We start from the raw sequence: 25224 nt of genomic DNA on the forward strand, positions 1-25224 counted from the left end.
GGTGTAGAAGAACATGTGGTAAAAGGTGATTCGCTCGCCCCCATTGCCCTCGCCAATCCGTCCCTAGGCCAACACGATTGGTGTAGAAGAACATGATCAAACAGAAAGTGGGCAAATTATTTAGGGGAGATGAAGGAGGCACTAAAACCTTTTATGTTGTTGTAGACAGTGGCGGATCCAGAAATTCAATCATGGAGGGGCGGCCGTGATCTGAGCGTAGCGAATTTTTTTTGAACAGTTAATAACTTCTATGTAATTAAAAATTTTTTTTAAATAACTTGCCATACAGAAGAAAAAGGTACAATATTATGAAAAAAAACTCATACAATAATATTAAAATATTAAAATAGTCTACAAACGAATATGTGACAATTGCATTCTTCGAGACTCCATGTTCTGAAAATGCTGTAAAATTGACTCATTGTCGACAGTATTAAAAACATCTTTCTCGATATAGACTATCAAACTATTATTCATCCATTCATCTCCAATCTTGTTTTGACAATATTCATTGCCAAAAACACTCTTTCAACGGTTGTAGTAGCAACTGGAAGAAGTAAAGCTAGCTCAAGTATCCGATAAACCAAAGGAAACACACGGTTCTTCATTGTTTCAATCATTTTCTTTGTAAGAGCTCCCAAATCTGAAATGCCTTCAAACTGTTCATCTGATCTGACGTCATCAATATATGTTTCAAGCTCTTGTTCAACCAACATACGCTCATTCCAAGAAAAATCATCCTCATAAAAATGAACCAGACGCACTAACTTCTGTACATCAAATCTAGAGAACGAGTTCCAAGGATCAATGCATGACATATAAATCAGCAAATCTGTAGTTGTTTCAGAGAAACGACTATCTATCTCCTGTAGAATAATATCGATAACCTACAATTTAAAAATCAAACAACAAAAGTAAAAAATTAATAAATATGTTACTATTTAAAAGAATTTAATTGACGATAAAAAAAAAAGAATTATGAAGTTACCTCACAAAAGATTTCAACATGGTAGTAGTGATAAAAATTAACATTTTTTCCATCTCTCTTCAAACGACTACGACTATTGATGTTATCTGTCATATTAATTATTTCAACGGAATGAGTGTTACAAAATTTCTTCACATCCTTAAGTAAAATATCCCATCCGGAATCTCTCAACTTTTGCAATTTGCATTTCACATTATTGATCAAATGCATCGCATTCACAATATTTTGATCTTTCTCTTGTAGAACGGTTGACAAATGATTTGTGATTGCCAATATACGTTTCATTAATAGTAGAATAAACACAAATTCATACCTCTCCATTCTTTCAACCAAAGTTCTACTTAAACCCTTAGAAGAACAATCACCATCATCAATCAAATTTTGAAGAACCACTATAACAGATGGCCACATTTGTTCAATACGACATAAAGTTGAATGATGAGACCCCTATCGTGTATCTCCAGGTCTAGCTAGACTAGTTTCTTGGTTTAGTCCTCTACCAGAACTAATCTCTCCTCTTTCAAGAAGTTTAACTTTTCTATCATGTTCAAGTTGTCGAAGTTTGTCGACCCTTTTGCAAGATGATGCAGATGTGTTCACAATCGAACCAACAATCCATATGAAATCACAAACATATTGATTTGCTTGAGCAACAGCTACAACCACTAGCTAGAGTTGATGAGCAAAACAATGAACATACAATGCATACAGATTTTCTTTCATTATCAGTGACTTTAAGCCATTAAATTCTCCAGACATATTTGAAGCACCATCATATCCTTGAACCCTCAATCTCGCCACCGACAAACCATACTTAGCAAATAAAGAGTCGATTGCCTCCTTCAAACAAACAGCTGTAGTTGTTGCAACATGAACTACAACCATAAATCATTCAATCACCTCTCCATGTTTGTTCACATATCTAATAACAACTGTCATTTGCTCTTTTACTAAACAGTCACGCGCCTCATCAAGTAGTAAAGTGAATCACCTATCTCCAAGATCAGCTAGAATAGCATTTGTGGTCTCAACTGCACAAACATTCACCAATTGCTTTTGAATTTTTGGGGCAATCATTTGATTATTTCTAGGTGTATTCATTCCAACAACTGCCGCAAGTTCTGAACACTCTGAGCTATACCATTTGAGCAATTCTAAAAAATTTTCTCTATTGGATGATGTCGAAGACTCATCATGTCCTTGAAAAGGCAATCCTTGTAACAACAAAAATCGAATTACTTTTAAAATGGAAGTCAAGCGTTTGCGATAAGCAACTTCAAGCTCATGTTTCCCCGATGAAAATGAATACTCCACACTTTGTCTTTGATTCTTGAAACCCTCAAACTGTATTCTTGCCTCATTGTGCACACTACCAACTCCACCTACATGGTCATTGAATTTTTCAATTGTTTTTTTTCCAATTTATGAAACTAGATCTCGTAAACACATCATCTCCTCCAAACCCTATATTACTAAGTCTAAAAAGATAACACCAGAAACAAAAGGTTGCATCCTTTGAAACACTATACTCCAACCAATCATGGTCTTTAAACCAAATCTCTCTGAAACATCTATTGTCTTTACCCATTTTTTTTCTTGGAAAATTATGGTCGCGAAGTTGACAAGGGCCCATAGCAACATATTCTTTTCGAATACGATCTCTAGCACCAACATCATACTTTTTGATCAATTTTCGTAAATCAGGATCAGCAACAATTTCTACTTCACTACTCATATTTTCAATATTTTCAAATAAAATTTGCGAAGGAGGAGGAGGAGGTGATGGTGGTTGTGGTGCAGGAGTAGATTCTTCATCCGGAACACTAGACGATTCAATTGAATTCCTAGGCCTTTTTGCAAAATATTTCAACATTTTCTACAAATTATAATGTATAGGAAAAAATTATCAACATAAAGTAATGTGAACAATTTAACAATAACACAATTAAATTATTTAACATCATACACAATTCTTTAAAAAAAAAAAATAAGATTAATTTAGCATAAATTATCAACTTTCTCCAATTACAATTAACTAACAGCTAATAAAAAAACTAATTATATATTAGAGTTTATAAAAAACTAAATTACAAATTATTCAACCATTAAATATACAAAATCTAAATTTTCAATTATCCAACAATCAAATATAAAAAACAACTAAATATTTAAACAATTAAAATTTTAAATTATTAATTGTATCATACATTGTAATCAAGAAATAATCAAACAATTATTAAAAAATAAAATAAAATAAAATCCACTTACTTAAGGCTGAAGGCTTCACCTTTGGACTTTGGCGCTTTGTTGTTTTGATCGGCACTCAGCAAAAAGAAAAAAAAGCCTTTGGGTGCATCCGCGCAAGGCTTTGCCATTTTGGTCGGCGCTCGGCAGAGAGAAAAAACAAAGGGCAAGATCAACAAGTTTTGTGAGCGGCGGAAAAAAAAAAAAACAGAGAGATAAATAAAAAATATAAAAAATAAATCTTGATATATATGGAAACGTGTCACGTCGATGGACACATGGTTCACAATTACAAAAAGGAATTGGTCTTCATCTATTCAACTCTTCATTTTCTCTACTTACCCTCGTGCTTTTTTTCCGGCTGCTGCGAGTGCCTGTGAAGAGCTTCTTACCGCATCGATTTTTTTTTTCCGTCGGCAAGGGGGAGGGGGCAACCGTAAGATGCCGCCGCCCCGGTACATCCGCCCCTATCCCCAGATATAGTTAATGAGTCTAACTGGATTTATTATTTTTTTACTAATATACCCTCAGAGCGGTGCAGTATTTAAGACATGGAGTGTTGCTATATGAGGTCTTAAGATTTACTCTAGTAGTCAGTAAAAAAATTTTATAGGTCCGACCGATCACCCAAGACTAGTAAGCTAACTGGATTTATAATACTATTATCCATTTTACTGCTTTTATAAAATGTCACTGTATTAAAGTAAAATACCCTTATAATTGATCAACTTTTAAAATTTATGGGGCTGTTTTATAGGAACCTTTAAGATAACAGTTTGAATTTTTATGGTAAATATTATCCGTCTCTGGGGCCGTCTGTTAAAAAAAAAATCTTAATAGAAAAAATTAATAAAAATATTACATGAATTTATATAAACATTAATCCATAAATATGAGAAATATTCTAAATACTAATAAAATAAAAACTAATTTAAAAAATCATCAGATGCTTAAAAAAAATCTAGTTTTGGGCTTGGAATTTAGCGTTACGAGTATCTCATAATAAACGTAGTTTTTTCAATTCTATGCGATGAGCACTAACAGAGTTTGATTTAATAATTTTGAGTTAAAAATTATTTTTGTCATGATCGTGAGTTAGAAATTAAACTGGAGAAAAGCAAATCCATTTATTAATTTCATCATTTTCTTTCCAGATTAATATTCATTTTCTCGACTCTGTATCATTTATTAATTTGGATCCACAGAGGAATTAAACAACATCAGAAAGCAAAACAGGATTTGACATCATCCGACGATCATCCCCTAGCTAGCTCTCTGCTAATCATGCTTACTACAGCAGCAGACGCCATTTCGGCACTCGGCAAAGGTTGATCCCGGACAGACGGAGAAGCAGTAACCATCATTAATGCAAGTGTAATCATTACAAACATAATAAGTGGGGGGCTTATATTCGCCATCTGCAGATCAAGAAAGGATGCATATATGCATGGAGTAAACATTAGCTAACAATATATAATCGCAAATATCTTGAGATAAATTCAATGACAAATGTGTATGTGGCATGCCGTACCAGATTTGACGAGCACAGGGGACGAGGAGAGAAGAAGGGCGACGATGACAAGGAGAAAACAATACTGCTTGGAAGCCATTTCGATCGCCAAAGGTCGTCTTTGTTCGCCAAATGTCTTTATGACAACTAGTCGTATTTATAATGTCAGGGGGGGGGAACTCTTTAACGGAAGGAACGCGCCAACCGAATTAATTAATTAATTTGCTTCCAATTTGGATTTTCAATTATATATATATATATATATATAATAAACAAATGCAAAATAAGACGACTAATAAAAGTTTTTTTTATATATATTTATGAAGGATGCTAAATTTTATCCTATCTAATGTATTTCTAAAAAAATATTTTAAATTTATTCAAAATGATGCCCTTTCATTTGTTGTTTACTTAAAAAATTACACTCTTAATTTATTTTAAAAATTCAATTTATTTGCCTGAAGAAGTTGAAATAGGGTTGTAAACAGCCTGGCTTTTTTTTAATTTTTTTTTTTAATGTGGTCCTGTTTAATTTCTTTTATTGCTTACTTGAAAAATCATTCTCTTTCATTAAAACTAATTTATTTGCTTAAGTAAAGGTATGCAATCAAAAGTGAATATTTTGACAAGCAAAGCTTCATAATTTTCATTGCTTGCAAATTTATAGTTATATCAAAGTAATTCCATTTTATTTCAGAAAATGATTTTTTTTCAGAAAATGATTGAAGATTCCTATTTAATTATTGGCAACTTGTGATGGTTTCTAACTTAGATTCTTGAGATTTTTTTTTCTCCATAAATATAGCTATCAAAATCTTAAGCACTCTTAGGGCCAAGATTTATGAGAAATTTGTCAAATAAAAAAAATTGAATAACAAGCTATTTGAATCATTGTAGAGGTGAAGCTTGAGGTTATAATTTATAAACAGTAGTAAAACTTAAACTTGTATTTTTGTTTTGAAATTGATGTAATATGTATAAAATCAGCAACTCATGCTATGAATTAGATTTGAAAAAAACTCATTTAGAGTTCTAACGATTAGAGATGTTTCAAAAAACTTTCATATTGTATTGATATGACAAATTGGGGTTGATGTGGTAAGTAAGGGGATCCCGAAAGGTGATGGAATTAGAAGTCAAAGTCAAAAAGTCAAAGTCAAGAGGAATTCAACAAAGTGGAGATTCAATCGAGCATCCCTTTGAACACCGACCGAGTGCTTTACGCCTATCCCCGATTGGGTCCCATTGATCGAGTGCTTTCTGAATCATCATCCGTCGGCACTACAAAAAATCCAATTGTTAGAGATGGATTTTATCGACATCCGTTGCTATTAGCACGGATAATTTAGGTCCGTCGCTTTTAGCGACGGTTACTGATCCATCGCTAATATTCCGTCCCTATTAGTGATTGAATTTAAAAATCCATCTCTATTTAGTCGGGTTTTGATTTATTATTTATATATAGCGATGGATTGTTTATTTATTACCCGATGGGTAGAATTCCGTCGTTATATATAGGTAATACAATATATTAGATGATTATTTGCAATAGAATATTTAATTCCGTCGCTATTAGTGATAAACGATTTATTTTTAGTTGCTAAATTAGGTTGAAATTAGAGTTTGGGGTCGTGATTTCCATTTTCACGATCTCTCCTCCTCCGACGATCGACTTCTCCCCTCTGGCCTTCTCTCCTCCTTCGGTGATCGACGATCTCCCCTCCGGCATACTCTCCTCCTCAGGCGACCTTTCCTTTGGCGTGTAAGTAATTTCCTCTTCCTCTCCCCTTTTCTCATTTCTCCGTGGCTGCCTACGCCGATCACCGGCACAGCCGAGGATGTGCATAGATTGTATACACCTTTACATATATTTTGAGGCGCATTCACATACTTTTCTTATGATTGATTTATGCATTTTAATACCCCTTGTCATATTTTCAGCTTAATTACTCTTCTTTGTCGGAGATCTACTTTTTGTGCGTATTTTTGTTTGTAGAAACTGCTTTCAGAGTGAAAACGACATTTGTCGACGAACCGGAGAGCAAGCAAAGGCCATTGACACCGACCATGTGACCCCACACGGCCATGTGGCCAGTCTAGGAGCAAAGCAGCACACGGTTGTGTGATCCCACACGACCGTGCAACTCATCTAGAGGTGAAGAAGCACACGGCCGTGTGATCCCACACGGTCGTGCAACTCATCCAAAACCGAAGAAGAACATGACCGTGTGTAACCACAAGGTCGTGACACCTGACCAGAAGCCACGGCAACTTCAGCCGTGTGGATCTCACACAGCCGTGGCACGGGTCGTGCCATGCCGGTGCCCTATACTATATAAAGGGATCTTTGCCCTTTTTTGAGGGAGGAAGTCTCTCCCCTGGAGAGGATCATCTTGGTGTCGTTCCACGTTGTTCTCGTGTTCCTTTCAATGATATGAGGCTGATTCCTTCATCCCATCGACTCCAGAAGCGAAGTGTTGGATCCAAAGATTACTCGACGGGATTGGATAAGCATTCCTTTGCCTCTTTCTTCTAGTTGGGTTTGAATGCTTTTCTTTCTTTATGTCTTTGGATTCCTTTGTAAGTACCTCAGAGTAGTTTTGATGTGATCAACCAAGTCATGTTAGGTCCTGTTGGTATTTAACCCCTGTGTCTAAGTGTGCAGGAACTTATGAGCACAGGAAGTCTAGCGAAAGACGCAGCGAGTGAGAAGGATGACACGGAAGAGAGTTGACGAACTCATTGCGTCTGAGGGACGAAGTGCTACGGAAGAGTACGTGGGTTGACGAGAAGAAGGCGCACGACGTTTCCGAGGGATGAGAAGCCAGAGCGAAAGTTTGCTCGAGAATGACGTAAGTTAGGTTTGGGTGAGTCCTATTCCCGATGACCGATATCACCCAAGCGAGTGGAGCCGGAGTGGAAAACCCGGACCAATGCGAGCGGAACAATAATGGAAGGCTCAGACCAAAAAGTCAACTGGGAGTTGACTTTCTGGTCCAGGCGCCGAGAACCATTTCGGGCGCCCAAATCAGAATTTTATCCGGAACGCGACATGGCACATTCCGTTGCCATGGGGATAAAAGTTTATCCCCTCAGGCGCCTGGAACCCTTCCAGTCGTTCCGATCAGGGTTATAAATACAGTCCTAGTTCCATAAGGTCAAAACAACGCTTGTGGTTGATTCTTCTTTGAGTTTGTTCTGTAATTGAGTGCTTTAATTACTGTAAAGAGGCTTCTCCGTCTGAAGGAGATTGTTTAGTAAGCTCCAACTTCCTTGGTTTAATAACCTCCCCAGTTGTAATCAAGTAACCATTTCATGCCTCTTATTTTTTAGTCTTTTACTGTGTTCATGCAAGTGTTAGTTTAATTAAGCTGCAAAAGTTTGAGAAAGGTTCGTTTTATTTTGCATTGTTATTCACCCACCCCCCCCCCTCTAGCCTGCCGCCAGGGGGCCTTCAATTGGTATCAAAGACAAGGTCGCTTCAGGAGGACTAACCGCCGAATGAAACACACGAGATGGTCGGACCAAGCATCTTCCTCGATTAATAAATTTATACCTTTATGATTGGCATGAGCATGTTTCCTATATTAGTTTATCTTATGTCCCTATTCACCACATTGATAACATCTGATAGGGTCGTTATAATTAACCTATGGTGGCTATCACTAAGGCTATTGTTGTGACGAATGAGAATTCTAAGGGCGAAATGATTGACTATTTTGATCGTTTCTCCCAATTAGACTCCGATTCTATTGCTTTTCAACCACCAGTGCACGCTGGTGGGCCTCTAAAACCGTCAACAATGAATTATGTTTGAGGACATCTTGCAACTGTTGGAATGTATACTAAAATCCTAGCTTTTGTATAAACATTTATTTAGAAATAAAGAATCACATTGGTCAAATGCATACATTTATATGCTAAGTGTAGTTGTTCAATTAATTTATATTGCAAATAACATGGTGTGTAGTGTCACACACAGAAGATCATGTTATCAGTTCTTTATAAATTATAAACAGTTGCTCACGACTAAGATGGATAGGAACAAACCATTGGAATGGTCGTAGTGTAATTTGGTATTAGTTTATCTTGACTATAAAATTAAATTAATACACTCAGAGTGTATTGAGCTGGATCATTTAAGGTAAGTTCTTTTTATACTGACTAAATAAAAGAACAAGACCTTTGTTATTATGGAAGTGTGTGCTCTTAATCCTGATATAATAACAAGCGCATATATCTAGTATTTATTTCTTTGACTTATCAAAGGGTGAGATTTAGCTCGATAAATCAAAAGACCCGATAAATTGGGAAATGATATTATTTATAGTGTGTGTTGTTGATTATTGAAGGAAACTGTGTTCTAGGAATCTAGGTTGATGATGTCCCCAAGGGGAGCTCATAAGGATTGTCATGTAAACCCTGCAGGTGGACTTAGTCCGACATAATAATACGGTTGAGTGGTACTACTCTTGGACTAAGATATTAATTAAAGTGAGTTGTCAGTAACTCATTTAATTAGTGTACATTCGATATCTTAGACACAGGGAGATTAACACAGTCATGAATAGAAAGAGCTCATATAGTAATATGGAATTGATGCGGTAGTTCAATAATAACTCTTTAGTGGAATGAGTTATTATTGATGAACTCGAGTTGGGTGTTCGGGGTGAACACGGGAAGCTCAAGTTCATCGGGAGATCAAAACCAATTCCTCCTCTCGATCCCTGTCGTAGCCTCTTATTTATAAAGTATTATACCCACCCATACCCACCTTCTTACCCACCTTAAGGTGGCCGGCCAAGCCTAGCTTGGAGCCCAAGCTAGGGCCGGCCAAACCTAGGTGAGTTTGTTTGCTTAGGTGGCCGACCCTAGCTTGAACCCAAGCTAAGGTGGTGGCCGACCATAATAAAAAAATAAAAGGATTTTATTTTTAAAATATTTTCTTATGTGGAAGCATGGTTTTAAAAGAGAGTTTAAAATTTAAATCTTTCCTTTTATAGCTTTCTACAAAAGATTAAGTGAAAGGTTTGATATCTTTTCTTATTTGTAGTTAAAAGGAAGATTTTAATTTTTGATAAAACTTTTATTTTATGAAAACATCCTCATGATTTTAAAAAGAGAGTTTTAAAATTAAATATTTCCTTTTATAACTTTCTACAAAAGATTAAGAGAAAGATATCTTTCCTTATTTGTAGTTAAAAGGAAGATTTTAATTTTAGAGAAAATATTCCTTTTTTGTAAATCATCCATATGTTTTAATAGAGAGATTTTAATTTATAAAAGTTTCATTTTATAACCAACCATAAAGAGAATTTTTAAAGAGAAAATTTTATTTTAAAAATTTCTAGAAATAAATTAGGAAGTTTTAATTTTTGTTTAAAACTTTCCTTGTATAGAGGATGTTGAGGTGGCCGACCAGATAAAAACAAGAAAGAAAATTTTAATTAAATTTTCCTTTCATTGGCAAAAAGGATAAGGAAGGTTTTATTTAAATTTTCCTTATTTGCCAAGGCCAAGGAATATAAAAGAGAGGGTAGAGGTGTCTCGCATCACAACAACCTATTATCTAGTGTTCCTCTCTTTTCTTCCTTGTGGTGGTCGGCTCTTCTCTTCATCCTCTTCCCCTATTCTTCTTCTCAAGTGGCCGACGACATCATCTTCTTGGAGAAATATTGGTGGCCGGATTTTACTTGGAGAAGAAGGAGAGATAGGAGACTTTGTTTCTTGCATCCCTTGGAGCTTGGTGGTGGTGGTCGAACCTCATTCTCTCTTGGAGTTCTTGTGGTGGCCGAAACTTGCTTGGAGAAGAAGGAAGCTTGGGTGGATTCTCGTCTCGGTAGATCATCGCCCACATGACGTCCGAGATAAAAAGAGGAATACGATAGAAGATCGTGAGGTCTATAAGCAACAAAAGGTATAACTAGTTATTAGTTTCCCCATCGTAACTAGTTCGTACTTTTTGTTTAGATCTTGAAATACCAAACACAAGAGGCTAGAGATTCTAGGTTTCGGATTTGCGATTCGAATTTGTGTTTCTTTGTTTTTCGATCTTGTGATTTAATTGTTCATTTTGGTTAAACCTAGGGTTACTATAAGAAGATTAAATATTGAATTTCTTTGAAAGGCTTTGTCGAGACAGTGGTGGATGCTCCCATTCCCAGGAAGGTCAAGTGCCTCGTCATGTTTTACCTGAGAGCCGATCTCTGAAATAAATATTTAATCGAATTTGTAATATAGATGGATTTGGATCAATAATGTTAAGTATCGTTTGCGATCCAAGTCTAAACCTCTAAGAACAGATAAGTTAAATTTGGAATCAATAATGTTAAATTATGTTTGCAATTTCATATTTAATTTCTAAAGAACACAATAGGTTGTTAGGAAAGGTTCAAAACTTGTACAAAATTTTTGTATAAAGGAACCGGTAGGATATTCCTAGGAGCAACCAACAGCAACAATAGGTGCAACCCCCTTAAGTATTGTTCCATCATCTACTCCTCCGTTTTGGATAAGTTGTTTTGGGCAGCCAACTAGAAGAATTCATCCATATATTTGTTGATCAATCTCACGCACTATCTCAACGAGTGGAATCATTAGAATAAAGTTTGGGTGTAGTTAAAAGGAAGGAAGTGTTCCTTCATCTTCTCCTAGTTAGTTATTTAGATTTACCCTATTTGTCTCATGAGCATCACATCGGTTCCCACCATGCCAATGTTCACCCCTTGAGTCTGATGGCAATCAACTATACCTTCATCTGATCCGGAGCTTGCTTGTAATCGAAGATCCGCTCTATTTCATTCATCCAATTAATAAAACCCTCTGCTTGTAATGTACCAGAAAATATGGGCAGATACATGAGAAAACAGATGTCTCCGTAGGACTCCTCCTAACTATAGCATTTCAGGTATGTATCCCACTAGTGATAAGGGTTCTCAAAGGAAGACTCAGATCCAAGATCTAAGATCTCACGATCCTCTAATTTTCGTGCCGACTCAAATCCACGATATAAGATCTTACAATCCTCCAGTTTTTGCTTCGCCTCATCAAGTTGTTGGGTCAAATATGCGACTTACCTAGAAGGTAAGAAGAGAAGCCGAAGAAAACAAAGAGAAACTCACCATTTGTCAAAAATATAAGCTTTGTTAATAATAGAGGATTATCCCTTAAGCATCTAAATTGATGCTTATAGACTCTAGACTCTAGACTCTAAGATTGAAAAAATGAAAGAATTCCTAATATTATTATTTCGATTCCTATCTTATAAATAAAGAAAAGAAATCTTCCAAAAAAAAATTCTTAACAAAAATAAATTAATAAGAACATGATGTTAATTTAGATAAACATAACTCATATATACTAAATACCATAAAAATAGAAATTACTAAAAATAAAACAAAAAATCTTCGGAGGTTCTAAAAAAGAGACCTAAACAGTTGATTCTGAGCCCAAAATTTAACGGTTATGGGTACTCGTAACAAACATAGATTTTTCAATTCTGCACGATAAGTGCTAACAAAATATGATTCTAAATCCCAAATCAAAAATTATATTCTTGTAAAAGATTAGATCTTCCTATATATATTCATCCTACATCACAAAGTATGTGAGACTGTCATGAAGGGACCATTAAGATGATGATTGAGCTCCAGTATATAATGAGAGCAAATGGGTAGAAATTTTGTCAATGATGATGAGTTAGAAATTAAACCGGAGAAAATCAAATCCATTTATTAATCTCATAATTTTCTTTCCATATTAATATCCATTTTCTTGGCTCTCAATCATTTATTAATATTCCTTTGTGTGGATCCACAAAGGAATTAAACAACATATTAAAGAAAAACAAAGATTCGACATCATCCCATCATCCCCTTTAATTTCATACTGCTAATTTATTTTAAAGAGGCAGACCACAGCAGCAGATGCCAGATACGCAGCGGACAATAGGAGATGAGCCACAGGCCTCGAAGCAGGTTTCTTCATCAGTGCAAGCGATACCCGTACAATCATCATCTGCAGATTAAAAAAGGATACATACATGGCATAAACATTAGCTAACAATATAAAATCAAATATCTTGAGATATATTCAATGACAAATGTGTATGTGCCATGCAGTACCAGATTTGACGAGCACGAGGTATGAGGAGAGCAGAAGGGCGACGACGACAAGCAGAAAATAGTAGTGTTTCGAAGCCATTTCAATCGCCAAGGTTTTTTGTGATTTAAAAGTTAGCTAGTTTGATAGAATTAATGTTTATGATGACGACGGGTTATATTTATAATATTGTGAGGAAAAGACGTTAGGTTGTCATTCAATTGATGATTTAATATTTGTAAGATTTTTATTTTTTAAATGGGACATATAATTGGATGTTAGATTTTTTAGGTCATTGGTCATGAATACTTATCAATTTATTTTGACAATTAATAGAAAATTTTTATGGACCCAATCAATCTTCTCAAATTTGATATTAACGGCTTCCAATTTGAATTTTCAAATATATATAAATAGATAGATATTAATGCACCTATTATAACTAAACAAATGCAAAATAAAACGGCTATTAAAAGTATATTTTTATACGTCATGAAGGATGATGAATTTTATCCTATCTAATGTGATAATAATAAACTACTAAAATATATTTAAATTTCTAAAAAATATTTTAAATTTATTCCAAATGATGCCCTTTCATTTGTGTTGGTGCAACCTTAGGTCAAGGTTGACCTGGTTGACCCGACTCGAGTTGACCTGACTCGAGTTGTATTTTGATGTTTGACAAGAACAAAAGAGTTGTATTTTGATGGGAGATTGTGGGTGCAACCTTTGGTCAAGGTTGACCTGGTTGACCCAAGGTGAGTTGACCTGACTCGGAAAAGTCCAAGCAGGGAGTTTGGCATGTGAAAAGTCCAAGCAGGGAGCTTGGCACGGGAAAAGTCCAAGTATGGAGACTTGGCACGGAGAAGTCCAAGTATGAAAGCTTGGCACATGGGAAGTCGGAGAGGGCTCGGTAGCTCGTTCTCCGGACTGTGGTCAGAGAGGGCTCGGTAGCTCGTTCTCTGGACCGGAAGTGAAAGACGGAGAGGGCTCGGTAGCTCGTTCTCCAAACTAGGTCAGAGAGGGCTCGGTAGCTCGTTCTCTGGACCGGATGGAAGTCGGAGAGGGCTCGGTAGCTCGTTCTCCGAACTGTGGTCAGAGAGGGCTCGGTAGCTCGTTCTCTGGACCGGATGTGGAAAGTCCTGGTGAGTGAAGCCAGGTAGTTGTGAAAACCCTAGTGAGTGAAGCTAGGTGAAAGTCCTGGTGAGTGAATCCAGGCAGTGGGAAAGTCCTGGTGAGTGAAGCCAGGCAGTTGGAAAGTCCTGGTGAGTGAAGCCGGGCAGATTGAAAGTCCTGGTGAGTGAAGCCAGATGAAAAACCCTAGTGAGTGAAGCTAGGTGAAAGTCCTGGTGAGTGAAGCCGGGCAGATTGGGAATCCTGGTGAGTGAAGCCAGGTGAAAACCCTAGTGAGTGAAGCTAGGTGAAAGTCCTGGTGAGTGAAGCCGGGCAAGGGAAAATCCAGATGGATCAAGGGTGATCGGACATCTGGTGTTGAGAAGGTCAAGTAGGTCAAAGGAGTGACCGGATACTTGGCACGAAGAGAAAAGTCCAAGTGGGTCAAAGGGATTGACCGGACACTTGGTGGGGAGTCTTAGCAGGTCAAGGGAGTGACCGGACACTAAGCATGATGTACCAACAGGTCAAGGTTAACCGGATGTTGGTGTGGGAGACTTGGGACTTGGTATTGGGAAAACCCAAGCTCTGGATCGATCTGGGGACCGATCCAGTGATACGGCTGATCGGTCTGGTGACCGATCAGTAACCACACAGTGAGCTTCTGTGTGTTATCTGATCGGACTGGAGACCGATCAGTGATCGATCAGTAGCATACAGTGAAGTTCCTGATCGGTTTGCAGACCGATCAGGAAACGATCAGAAGGAGACGATCAGGAGGAGAGAAAGGCCCTGATCGGTCATGGGACCGATCAGGGAAGGACCTGATCGGTCACCATGACCGATCAGGGAAGGGCCTGATCGGTCCTGTGACCGATCAGGACCCTTGTGGACCGATCAGGAAGAAGCCTGATCGGTCCACATCCTAGCCGTTGCGTAGCAACGGCTAGTTTCTGTTGTGTCTTCTTCGCAGGTTATAAAAGGGGTTGAGGAGCTACTGTTCGTACTACTTCTTCTTTCTTCTCGAGCTGTTGTTCTTCTTCACTGCTGTAATCTGAGCTTTGCTGAGCTCGCTTCTGCTTGAAGCTTCGTGTGAGCTTCATCGGCTGGGTTCTTGCTGTTGTAGGCGTCGTTTGAAGCTGCTGCTTCATCCAGTCGACAAGAAGGCAAGCTAGGGTTATTACATTTTTGTATTGTACTTAGTTTCTTGCTGTATTCTTGTACTCCTATTTATCTTGCTGTTGCAAGACATTGTGGCGAGGTTTCTTCACCCAGAAGGAGTGATTATTAGCCGGGTTTCCGGGGACTCATCCACCGACGGATTGATAGGCTTCGTCCACCTTACGGACACGCCGAGGATTAGGAGTTTCATCTCCGAACCTCGTTATATCGACGCGTATTGAGGTTTGATTTCTTGTCTTTGTTTCTTTGTTTTATTTTCCGCTGCGCTAACGTCAACTTGTAGAAAGAAACGAATATTTGGGGTCGGCTATTCACACCCCCCCTCTCTAGCCGCGATCATCGATCCTAACAAGTGGTATCAGAGCGAGGTCGCTCTTCGCCGGATTAACACCCGAGGGAGCACAAGCTAGAGATGGATCAACTCGGAGAGGACATCACGATTCCACCCTTCTACGATCGCGACGACTTCGCATTTTGGAAGGTAAGAATGAAATATTTCCTTATGACTAATCTTGAGAATTGGAGGTGTGTGCAAGTAGGTTTCACTCCTCCGGAAGATGAAGAAGGAAAACCTCTCAAGAAGAAGAAGTGGACGAAGGAAGAAATCCACCAATTCACAATCAACGATGAGGTAACGAAAGTTTTAGAATCTTCTTTACCTAATGATATTTTGTGTAGGATAGATAGATACAACAATGCCAAGGAGTTGTGGAACAACTTGACTAAGTTCCATGAGGGAAACTCCACTTCAAGCCATGAAGAGGAGTCAAGTGAGCCAAGGAGCTCATTTCATGGAGGAATGGATTTAGAAGTTGAGGGCCACTCAACATCTAAAGAAGAAGAGGAGAAGAGTTCTTCTTCAAGTTCAGAGCAAGAAGAAGAAGCGTCTACCTCCGGAAGGGATGAAGAAGAGAGCTCTCATCCACCCTCATGTTGGTGCAACATCCCTCAGGTCAAGGTTGACCTGGTTGACCAAGCTGAGTCTTGGTTTGAGTTTAGATGTTTGACAATAAGATACTGATTGAAGAAGAGTCAAGTAGGTCAAGGGAGTGACCGGATACTTGACTGGGAAGTCCTACTGAGTGAAGCTAGGCAGATGGAAAACCCTAGTGAGTGAAACTAGGTGGAAGTCCTGGTGAGTGAAGCCAGACAAGGGAAAATTCAGATGGATCAAGGATGATCGGACATCTGGAGTTGGGAAGTCCAAGTAGGTCAAAGGATTGACTGGATACTTGGCATGAGGAAATCCAGATGGGTCAAGGTTGACCAGACATCTGGTGGAAGTCCAAGTAGATCAAGGGAGTGACCGGATACTTGGCACGACTAGAAAAGTCCAAGTGGGTCAAAGGGATTGACCAGACACTTGGTGGGAAGTCCTAGCAGGTCAAAGGAGTGACCAGATGCTAGGCATGATGTACCAACGGGTCAAGGTTGACCGGGTGTTGGTTTGGTAGGCTTGGGACTTGGTTTTGGGCAAAACCAAATCGGATCGATGGATCGATCCAAGCCTTCCTAGCGAGCAGAGCCTCGGATCGATCCGTGGATCGATCCAGATGTCCCAATCGATCGCGATCGATTGGGAGCTTCGCGCGATAAGCGCCGGATCGATCGGTGGATCGATCCAGCGCTTTCACAGCAACAGGCTGGATCGATCCATGGATCGATCCAAAGCCTCCCGATCGATTGGGAACATTCGAATTGATCGATCCGACCGTTGGTTTATAGCCGCAGGCGGACGTTGTCTTCGGCATCTCTTCTCCGATTCACTCCAGATCTTTCGCCAACTTCTCCACAGCGCTCTCAAAGATCAGATCGCCAGTTCTTGAAGGATCTTGGAAGCTTTCCAAGTCAAGAGGCGGATCAAAGACAAGAAGAGAAGCTAGGGTTAGGGTTTTCTGTACTCATTGTAAGCTTTGCGCTTGTATTTAGTTTCCCTTTCCTTTCTTCTTGTACTGAGAGTCTTGTAGGGCTTCTCCGCCCTCGGTAGTTACCAAAAAGGAGTGTTTTCATAGTGGAGGGTGCGTGCGTGGTGTGGATCCTTGGACTAGTCACCTCTTGTGAGGTGGATACCAAGTAAACCAACCTTGTTAGCGTTGTGTGTTTGTTTCCGCATTTTCCGCTGCACATCTTAGAAGAGACGAGCACGTGACGAGCTATTCACCCCCCCCTCTAGCTACTTTTGGTCCTAACACCTCAAACCTAGGTAACTCAAACATTTCAATTTCAAATAAATTGCATATATTATGCTTTGAGTGTAGGGAATTTGGACATTACAAGAGTAAGTGTCCAAAGAGGGTTAGGAAGACTCCACCGGCGCCAAAGATCAAGGAAGTCGGAGTCCCGATACGCAAGGGCAAGGAGCACGTGGTGTGCTTCCAATGCAAGCGAAGGGGACACTATAGGAGTCAATGTCCGAGGGGGAGGCAATCTCACAAGGACAAGAGATCGAGCACATGTATAGGGGGAGCTAGGGCAAACCCTAAGGTAATCTCTAAGGCACATTCTTGCAATTCTAGTAGGATGCATGCTAGTAGCCTTATTGCTATTGTCAAGAATGATAAGCATGATAACATTAGAAATCGATACACATGCTTAGGTGCTAAACATGTTAGCCTAGATAAGGACAATTCTAGAAATGTTGACCCTAGAATTAACTCATCTAAGGCTAAGGAGAATCTAGGTAGAAATCCCAAATCAACTAGACACATGCCTAGGAATATCTCAAAGAAAAATGATAAATTAAAGCTTGAGGTATTAGAGAAAGAAAATCAAGTCTTGAGGTCAAGACTTGACTCTCTAGAAAAGGCTCTTGAGGATTTGACTCTAGGGTCTAGGGGTCAAAAACCCAAGTCCAAGGACAAGAAATGTTTGGGTCACAAACCTAAGTCCCAAGTGGTCAAGCCCACTTATCATAATGTTTCATTCGATTATGGAACAAAATCTAGGGCTAGGAAGACCATCACCAAGGTCACAAGGGGAGTCACCCCTAGAGTTGATCTTGATGAGTCTCAAATGACCAAGGCTTCAAAGCCTAAGAGGGTCATTAGGAGGGTTGCTAGGGAAGTCATCCCTAGTGAATACTTAGTGAACCCAATGAGCTCCAATAGGTATTGGGTTCCTAGGAGCGTGATTTCATCACGCTAGATGAGTTAGGGTGTGCCAACCTTACTTGAATAGGTAGTTAACCTAATCATGGCAAAAGGTGGCATGTTAGGAATTTTCAAGGTGCAATCAAGCCTTGAAAATGAAATTGAAAATTATTCCTAAGGTGATTAGGATGTGCCAATCACATTTGAGGAGTTCTCTTAGGTCAATTTAATTGGCACATGGTGATCTAAAAATCCTTAGTATATGATTTTAGGTCTAATACACTTAGGAATATGGATTTTATGGCAAAATGATCAAAATTATCAAAAATGGCAACTAAAGCTAGAATTAGGTATTTTCTATACCTTTATATGTTATTTGCCATGTATTGTTTGCCATATGTCATGTCATGACATCATATTTATTTTATGATCATTTAAAATGTCATGATAATGCTTAGGTTATTTATATGTCATGCTCTAGTTAAGTTTCATACTTTATGCCATGACATCATGACATTGGCACATGTTATTATGTATGATATCATTTTATGCCATGTCATCATTTCTTGCATTTATAATCAATGAAATTGATTTAAGGTTAAAAACACAATTTGATATGGAGATCAAATTGATGTTTAGAAAATGCATGAGACCTTAGTTTAAGATAACCTAAACCCATATCTCACATCAAAATTGACTTGGATGTGTTTGATACACCTTAGATGTGTGTGAGATATTATGATTGTGAGTTAGGATCAAGGTGCATAGTTCTTGTACCTAGATGAGCCTAATTCTAATTGGGGATCATAGGAAAAGCTTATGTACAAGTCATGTACATTTAGCCCAAAGATTGTGGTCCTAAATTAAATGGTTTAAAATCATTTCAAAATTGATTTGAAAAACCTTGATGAAGCTTTTCTAGTGATAGCATTCATCATTGAACAAGTTGATACAAAGATAAGTTAACTTTGAGCTATTTCAAAGACTTTTGAACTTTGTATCAAGATTGAAAAATGGAAGTTATTTTCATAGAAAATTATTTTTCCATGATAGTATATGTTATGAGGAATGTATCCTCAAAATTTCACAATTTTTGGAATTTTCTGTAATTTTCTAGAGGTTTCTGAACTTCGGGAGAAGAAAAATTCAGAAAATCAGAAATCAGAGGTCGTGGACCGATCAGGAGGTTCCCTGATCGGTCCAGGTCAGTGTGGATCGGTCACTAGGACCGATCCAGGAGAGTGTGGATCGGTCTGGTGACCGATCCAGTGAAGGCTGATCGGTCTGGTGACCGATCAGCGCGTGCCAACTTGCTGATTTTCGACTGTTTTGTCTGAAATTTTAGCTGGGAGTTGGTGTTTTGGATTTCTAAAGGTTTGAAACTCTCCAAGACATTGTTGGTGCAATGGTCAAGGGGGAGTTGACCTTTAGGGGGAGTTTTACCTATTAGTCAAGGAGGAGTTGACTTTTAGGGGGAGTTTTTACTCGTCGAAATTTTTGAGGATGAGTGATATGGGATTATCACTGAGTTGATTGTTGAATTTAGTATCAAGGGGGAAATTAAGGGTTTCAATGAAAGGTATGGGACTTTCATTAGGAAGAAACTCTTGACCTTGATTCACTCCTTTTGATGTGTGTCAAAAAGGGGAAGAATGTCTAGAGAATGTTCAAGGAAGAACATTGGAGTTAGTGGGAGAGTTTGTTGATCACGACGAGTGAAGTTGTAAACAACGATAACTTACTCTTCAGGGGGAGAGTTTGTTGATGTGTGCCAATAGGGGGAGAATGAAGGGTTTAAGTTAGGCCTTCATTATCGAAGAAGGAGGTTGCCTTCTTAGAACGAGAATGTAAGGTTGTAACGTATGTTTCATTACCTAGTGGCATGAGGAAAGTTGAGGCTATTGGATTAGCCTAACTTAAAGGTATTGTCAAACATCAAAAAGGGGGAGATTGTTGGTGCAACCTTAGGTCAAGGTTGACATGGTTGACCCGACTCGAGTTGACCTGACTCGAGTTGTATTTTGATGTTTGACAAGAACAAAAGAGTCGTATTTTGATGGGAGATTGTGGGTGCAACCTTTGGTCAAGGTTGACCTGGTTGACCCAAGGTGAGTTGACCTGACTCGGAAAAGTCCAAGCAGGGAGTTTGGCATGTGAAAAATCCAAGCAGGGAGCTTGGCACGAGAAAAGTCCAAGTATGGAGACTTGGCACGGAGAAGTCCAATTATGGAAGCTTGGCACATGGGAAGTCGGAGAGGGCTCGGTAGCTCGTTCTCCGGACTGTGATCAGAGAGGGCTCGGTAGCTCGTTCTCTGGACCGGAAGTGAAAGACGGAGAGGGCTCGGTAGCTCGTTCTCTGAACTAGGTCAGAGAGGGCTCGGTAGCTCGTTCTCTGGACCGGATGGAAGTCGGAGAGGGCTCGGTAGCTCGTTCTCCGAACTGTGGTCAGAGAGGGCTCGGTAGCTCGTTCTCTGGACCGAATGTGGAAAGTCCTGGTGAGTGAAGCCAGGCAGACGGATAAGTCCTGGTGAGTGAAGCCAGGCAGTGGGAAAGTCCTGGTGAGTGAAGCCAGGCAAACGGATAAGTCCTGGTGAGTGAAGCCAGGCAGTGGGAAAGTCCTGGTGAGTGAAGCCAGGCAGTGGGAAAGTCCTGGTGAGTGAAAGTCCTGGTGAGTGAAGCCAGGCAGTGGGAAAGTCCTGGTGAGTGAAGCCAGGCAGTTGGAAAGTCCTGGTGAGTGAAGCCGGGCAGATTGAAAGTCCTGGTGAGTGAAGTCAGGTGAAAACCCTAGTGAGTGAAGCTAGGTGAAAGTCCTGGTGAGTGAAGCCGGGCAGATTGGGAATCCTGGTGAGTGAAGCCAGGTGAAAACCCTAGTGAGTGAAGCTAGGTGAAAGTCCTGGTGAGTGAAGCCGGGCAAGGGAAAATCTAGATGGATCAAGGGTGATCGGACATCTGGTGTTGAGAAGGTCAAGTAGGTCAAGGGAGTGACCGGATACTTGGCACGAAGAGAAAAGTCCAAGTGGGTCAAAAGGATTGACCGGACACTTGGTGGGGAGTCTTAGCAGGTCAAGGGAGTGACCGGACACTAAGCATGATGTACCAACAGGTCAAGATTAACCCGATGTTGGTGTGGGAGACTTGGGACTTGGTATTGGGAAAAACCAAGCTCTGGATCGATCTGGGGACCGATCCAGTGATACGGTTGATCGGTCTGGTGACCGATCAGTAACCACACAGTGAGCTTCTGTGTGTTATCTGATCGGACTGGAGACCGATTAGTGATCGATCAGTAGCATACAGTGAAGTTCCTGATCGGTCTGCAGACCGATCAGGAAACGATCAGAAGGAGACGATCAGGAGGAGGGAAAGGCCCTGATCGGTCATGGGACCGATCAGGGAAGGACCTGATCGGTCACCATGACCGATCAGGGAAGGGCCTGATCGGTCCTGTGACCGATCAGGACCCTTGTGGACCGATCAGGATGAAGCATGATCGGTCCACATCCTAGCCGTTGCGTAGCAACGGCTAGTTTCTGTTGTGTCTTCTTCGCAGGTCATAAAAGGGGTTGAGGAGCTACTGTTCGTACTACTTCTTCTTTCTTCTCGAACTGCTGTTCTTCTTCACTGCTGTAATCTGAGCTTTGCTGAGCTCGCTTCTGCTTGAAGCTTCGTGTGAGCTTTATCGGCTGGGTTCCTGCTGTTGTAGGCGTCGTTTGAAGCTGTTGCTTCATCCAGTCGACAAGAAGGCAAGCTAGGGTTATTACATTTTTGTATTGTACTTAGTTTCTTGCTGTATTCTTGTACTCCTATTTATCTTGCTGTTGCAAGACATTGTGGCGAGATTTCTCCACCCAGAAGGAGCGATTATTAGCCGGGTTTCCGGGGACTCATCCACCGACGGATTGATAGGCTTCGTCCACCTTACGGACACGCCGAGGAGTAGGAGTTTCATCTCCGAACCTCGTTACATCGACGCGTATTGAGGTTTGATTTCTTGTCTTTGTTTCTTTGTTTTATTTTCCGCTGCGCTAACGTCAACTTGTAGAAAGAAACGAAGATTTGGGGTTGGCTATTCACACCCCCCCTCTCTAGCCGCGATCATCGATCCTAACAATTTGTTGTTTACTTATTTAAATTACGCTCTTTAATTTGAAAAATCCAATCTATTTGCCTAAGCAAGTAGAAATAGGGCCGTAAACTATTTTTATGTTTATTTGCATGCACTCCCCATTGGTAAACACAACTTTACATGCAGTCTCCATCCATGAAAAACTTTCTTTTCACTTCCCAGTCAAACATATTTACCTAATTGCCCATGATATTTTTAGGTACAAAAAGTCCAAAAATCAGTATAAATCCTCTTAAATTCAGTATATTAAATTAGAATCTAGTATATTTTCTATTAAATTGAATACGATTCTTTTTTCACCTCAAAATATACTCGATTTTAGTTTATTGTGCTGAATTTAATAGAAAATATACTCGATTTTTAATATAAAGTACTGATTTTAAGAAAAATTATACTCATTTTCGGACTTTTTGTACTCAATTTTTGACTTTTTGTACCTAAAAAATATGGGTTAATTTCAATAGAAAATATACTTGATCATAGTATAGAGTACTGGATTATAGTGTAAAGTGCTGAATTTAACAAGAATTATATTTATTTTTAGACTTTTTATACCTAAAAAATAAGAGGGATAATTTTGATAGAAAATATACTCGATTTTTAATATAAAGTACTGACTTTAAGAAGAATTATACTTGTTTTCAGACTTTTTGTACTCAATTTAGGACTTTTTGTACCTAAAAAATCTGAGGGGCAATTTAGGTATCAATATTTGCATGAGGGAGTTGAAACAAGTAATACTTTGCATGTAGGGAGTGGAAACAAAGTTTTTTAGGCATGGGGATTGCATGCAAAGTTATTATTACCATTAGGGATTTTTCTCTAATTTACCGTTTTTTTTAATATGGTACTCTTTAATTTCTTTTATTGTTTACTTGAAAAATCATTCTCTTTCATTAATTAAAAATCTAATTTATTTGCCTAAGTAAGCACAAACATAAAAGTGAATAAATTATCATCAAAATTTCCAAATTTTCATTGCTTGCAAATCATTCTGATCTTCTTCTGATCCATATATTATTCTTAGGGGGTGTTTGGTTGATGAGTTTGGGAATGAGGGAATAGAATGATAGTAAAAGATAGTGTTTGGATTGTGGGTTTGGATGAGGGAATACAAGCTTCCAGATTTTATTAGAATACATATATTCTAATTCTATTATTCATTACTCTTTGCCAAGATGCTGCATATTTATCTTGGAGTGCTTCGTCATATGTCCGGAGATCAGGTTTATGTCCTTCAGGGATCGAGTCCAAAACTCTCCCAAAACATGACCTATTTAGGTTGCCTAACAACCCTCCCACTACGACAAGGCACTTTCTGCAATTGTGTATCATTTGTGATACGTGTTACAGTTTTCTTGTGGTATCTTATCTTGTACAGTTGGTACTAGGTTAGACATGTCCTTTATTATTTCCTTAAGAACAAATTTACTTATGAGCACGTGGTTCATTATATAGTCCTTTTCTAAAAATCAGTCATTGTTGCTAACAATGACTTTCTGATTTTTAAGACTATAAACCTACTTTTGTTTATCTAGGATAACTTACAAACAAGTGAACTTTTATCCAACTTATCATTGTCTCTCATATGTGCTGGATTACCCGAATCCGAATATGCTTCAAAATAGGTTTTCACCTATTCAGCAATTCTATATGAGTAGAGAGTTCTAACTTGGAAGGTACTATGTTCACTTTCGTTTTCAGAGTTTATCCTTAAAACAAATTTGATAATTTTCTGAATAACTCATCATCTATCTAATTATTCCATAAGAGTCCTTTACCTTCTTTCTACTACACCATTCTGTTGGAGTGTACCAGCTGTAGTTAGTTGGGATTGAATCCCTACTTCTGATAAATGACTCCTAAATTCTCCCAAGAGGTACTTGCCACTACGATCTTACCGTAGTGTCTTGATATTTTTACTTTGTCGTTTCTCCACATCAGCCTCGTACTCTTTGAACTAATCAAAGCACTTAGACTTGCGGCACATCAAGTAAATATATCCGTATCTCAAATAGTTATCTATAAAATAGATAAAATATTTGAAACAACCTCTTGCCTGGATGCTCATAGGATCACACAAATCAGAATGAACCAATTCCTATATATCTTTGGTTCCATACCCCTTAGACTTAAAAGCTCCTTGGTTATTTTCCTTCCAAGTAAGACTCGCAGGTTGGAAAGATTTCCACTACTAATGAACCCAAAAGTTCATTAGCTACCAATGAATCCTACTCAAGTATAACCTAGCTTTTAGATGTCAAAGATATAATTGGTTCATTTCCGAAGGTTGCTTTCTCTTAAAATTAGAAGATGTGTTACTAATTTCCATTTGTTGTATCGTGGGAGTTATTGGATTATAAATTGTCAACCATCATACCAGAATAGATAACTTTCCTATTTTTCTTGATAACAACTTTGTTATCAAAATAGACACAATATCTATAATAGTTTAGAAACTGAAATCAGGTTCTTTCTAAACTTGGTACGTAAAGACAATTACTTAAAATCCATATTTTATTCTTATCAAAGGATAAACATCTCCCACTGCAACAGCTACCACTTTTACAGTAGTGCCCATGTGGACGGTGATTTACCTTTCATTTAGTTGTCGGGTTTCTTGGAACCCTGCAATGAATTGCAGACATGATTAATGGCATCTTGTATCTACACTCCAGGTTCTGGTAGATAACACCACTGGACATGTTTCAACTAATGAATTAAATACATCTAAATTGTTCTTAGTTCTAAGAAGACAGTCTACCTTAATGTCCAAGTCCTATTTCCAATCATTACAATTGGGACTAATAAGTCTTTTTCTATAGTATGACTACTAGGGATTGACAAACATCCTAAGAATCACAAAATA

General features: G+C 38.7%; 1 protein-coding gene across 1 annotated transcript; it reads right to left on the reverse strand.

Annotated features, from left to right (window-relative positions):
* Positions 1-473: 473 nt before the first annotated feature.
* LOC122036026 lies at positions 474-12944 on the reverse strand. Its single transcript, XM_042595195.1, has 4 exons — positions 12866-12944; positions 12657-12758; positions 1685-1863; positions 474-887 (listed from the first exon to the last, which is right to left on the reverse strand). Exons 1-4 carry the CDS (start codon positions 12942-12944, stop codon positions 474-476), a joined length of 774 nt encoding a protein of 257 aa, XP_042451129.1.
* Between the last annotated feature and the right edge of the window lie 12280 nt (positions 12945-25224).

The sequence above is a fragment of the Zingiber officinale genome, unplaced genomic scaffold, assembly GCF_018446385.1.
Source record: "Zingiber officinale cultivar Zhangliang unplaced genomic scaffold, Zo_v1.1 ctg131, whole genome shotgun sequence".
Lineage (NCBI taxonomy): Eukaryota > Viridiplantae > Streptophyta > Magnoliopsida > Zingiberales > Zingiberaceae > Zingiber > Zingiber officinale.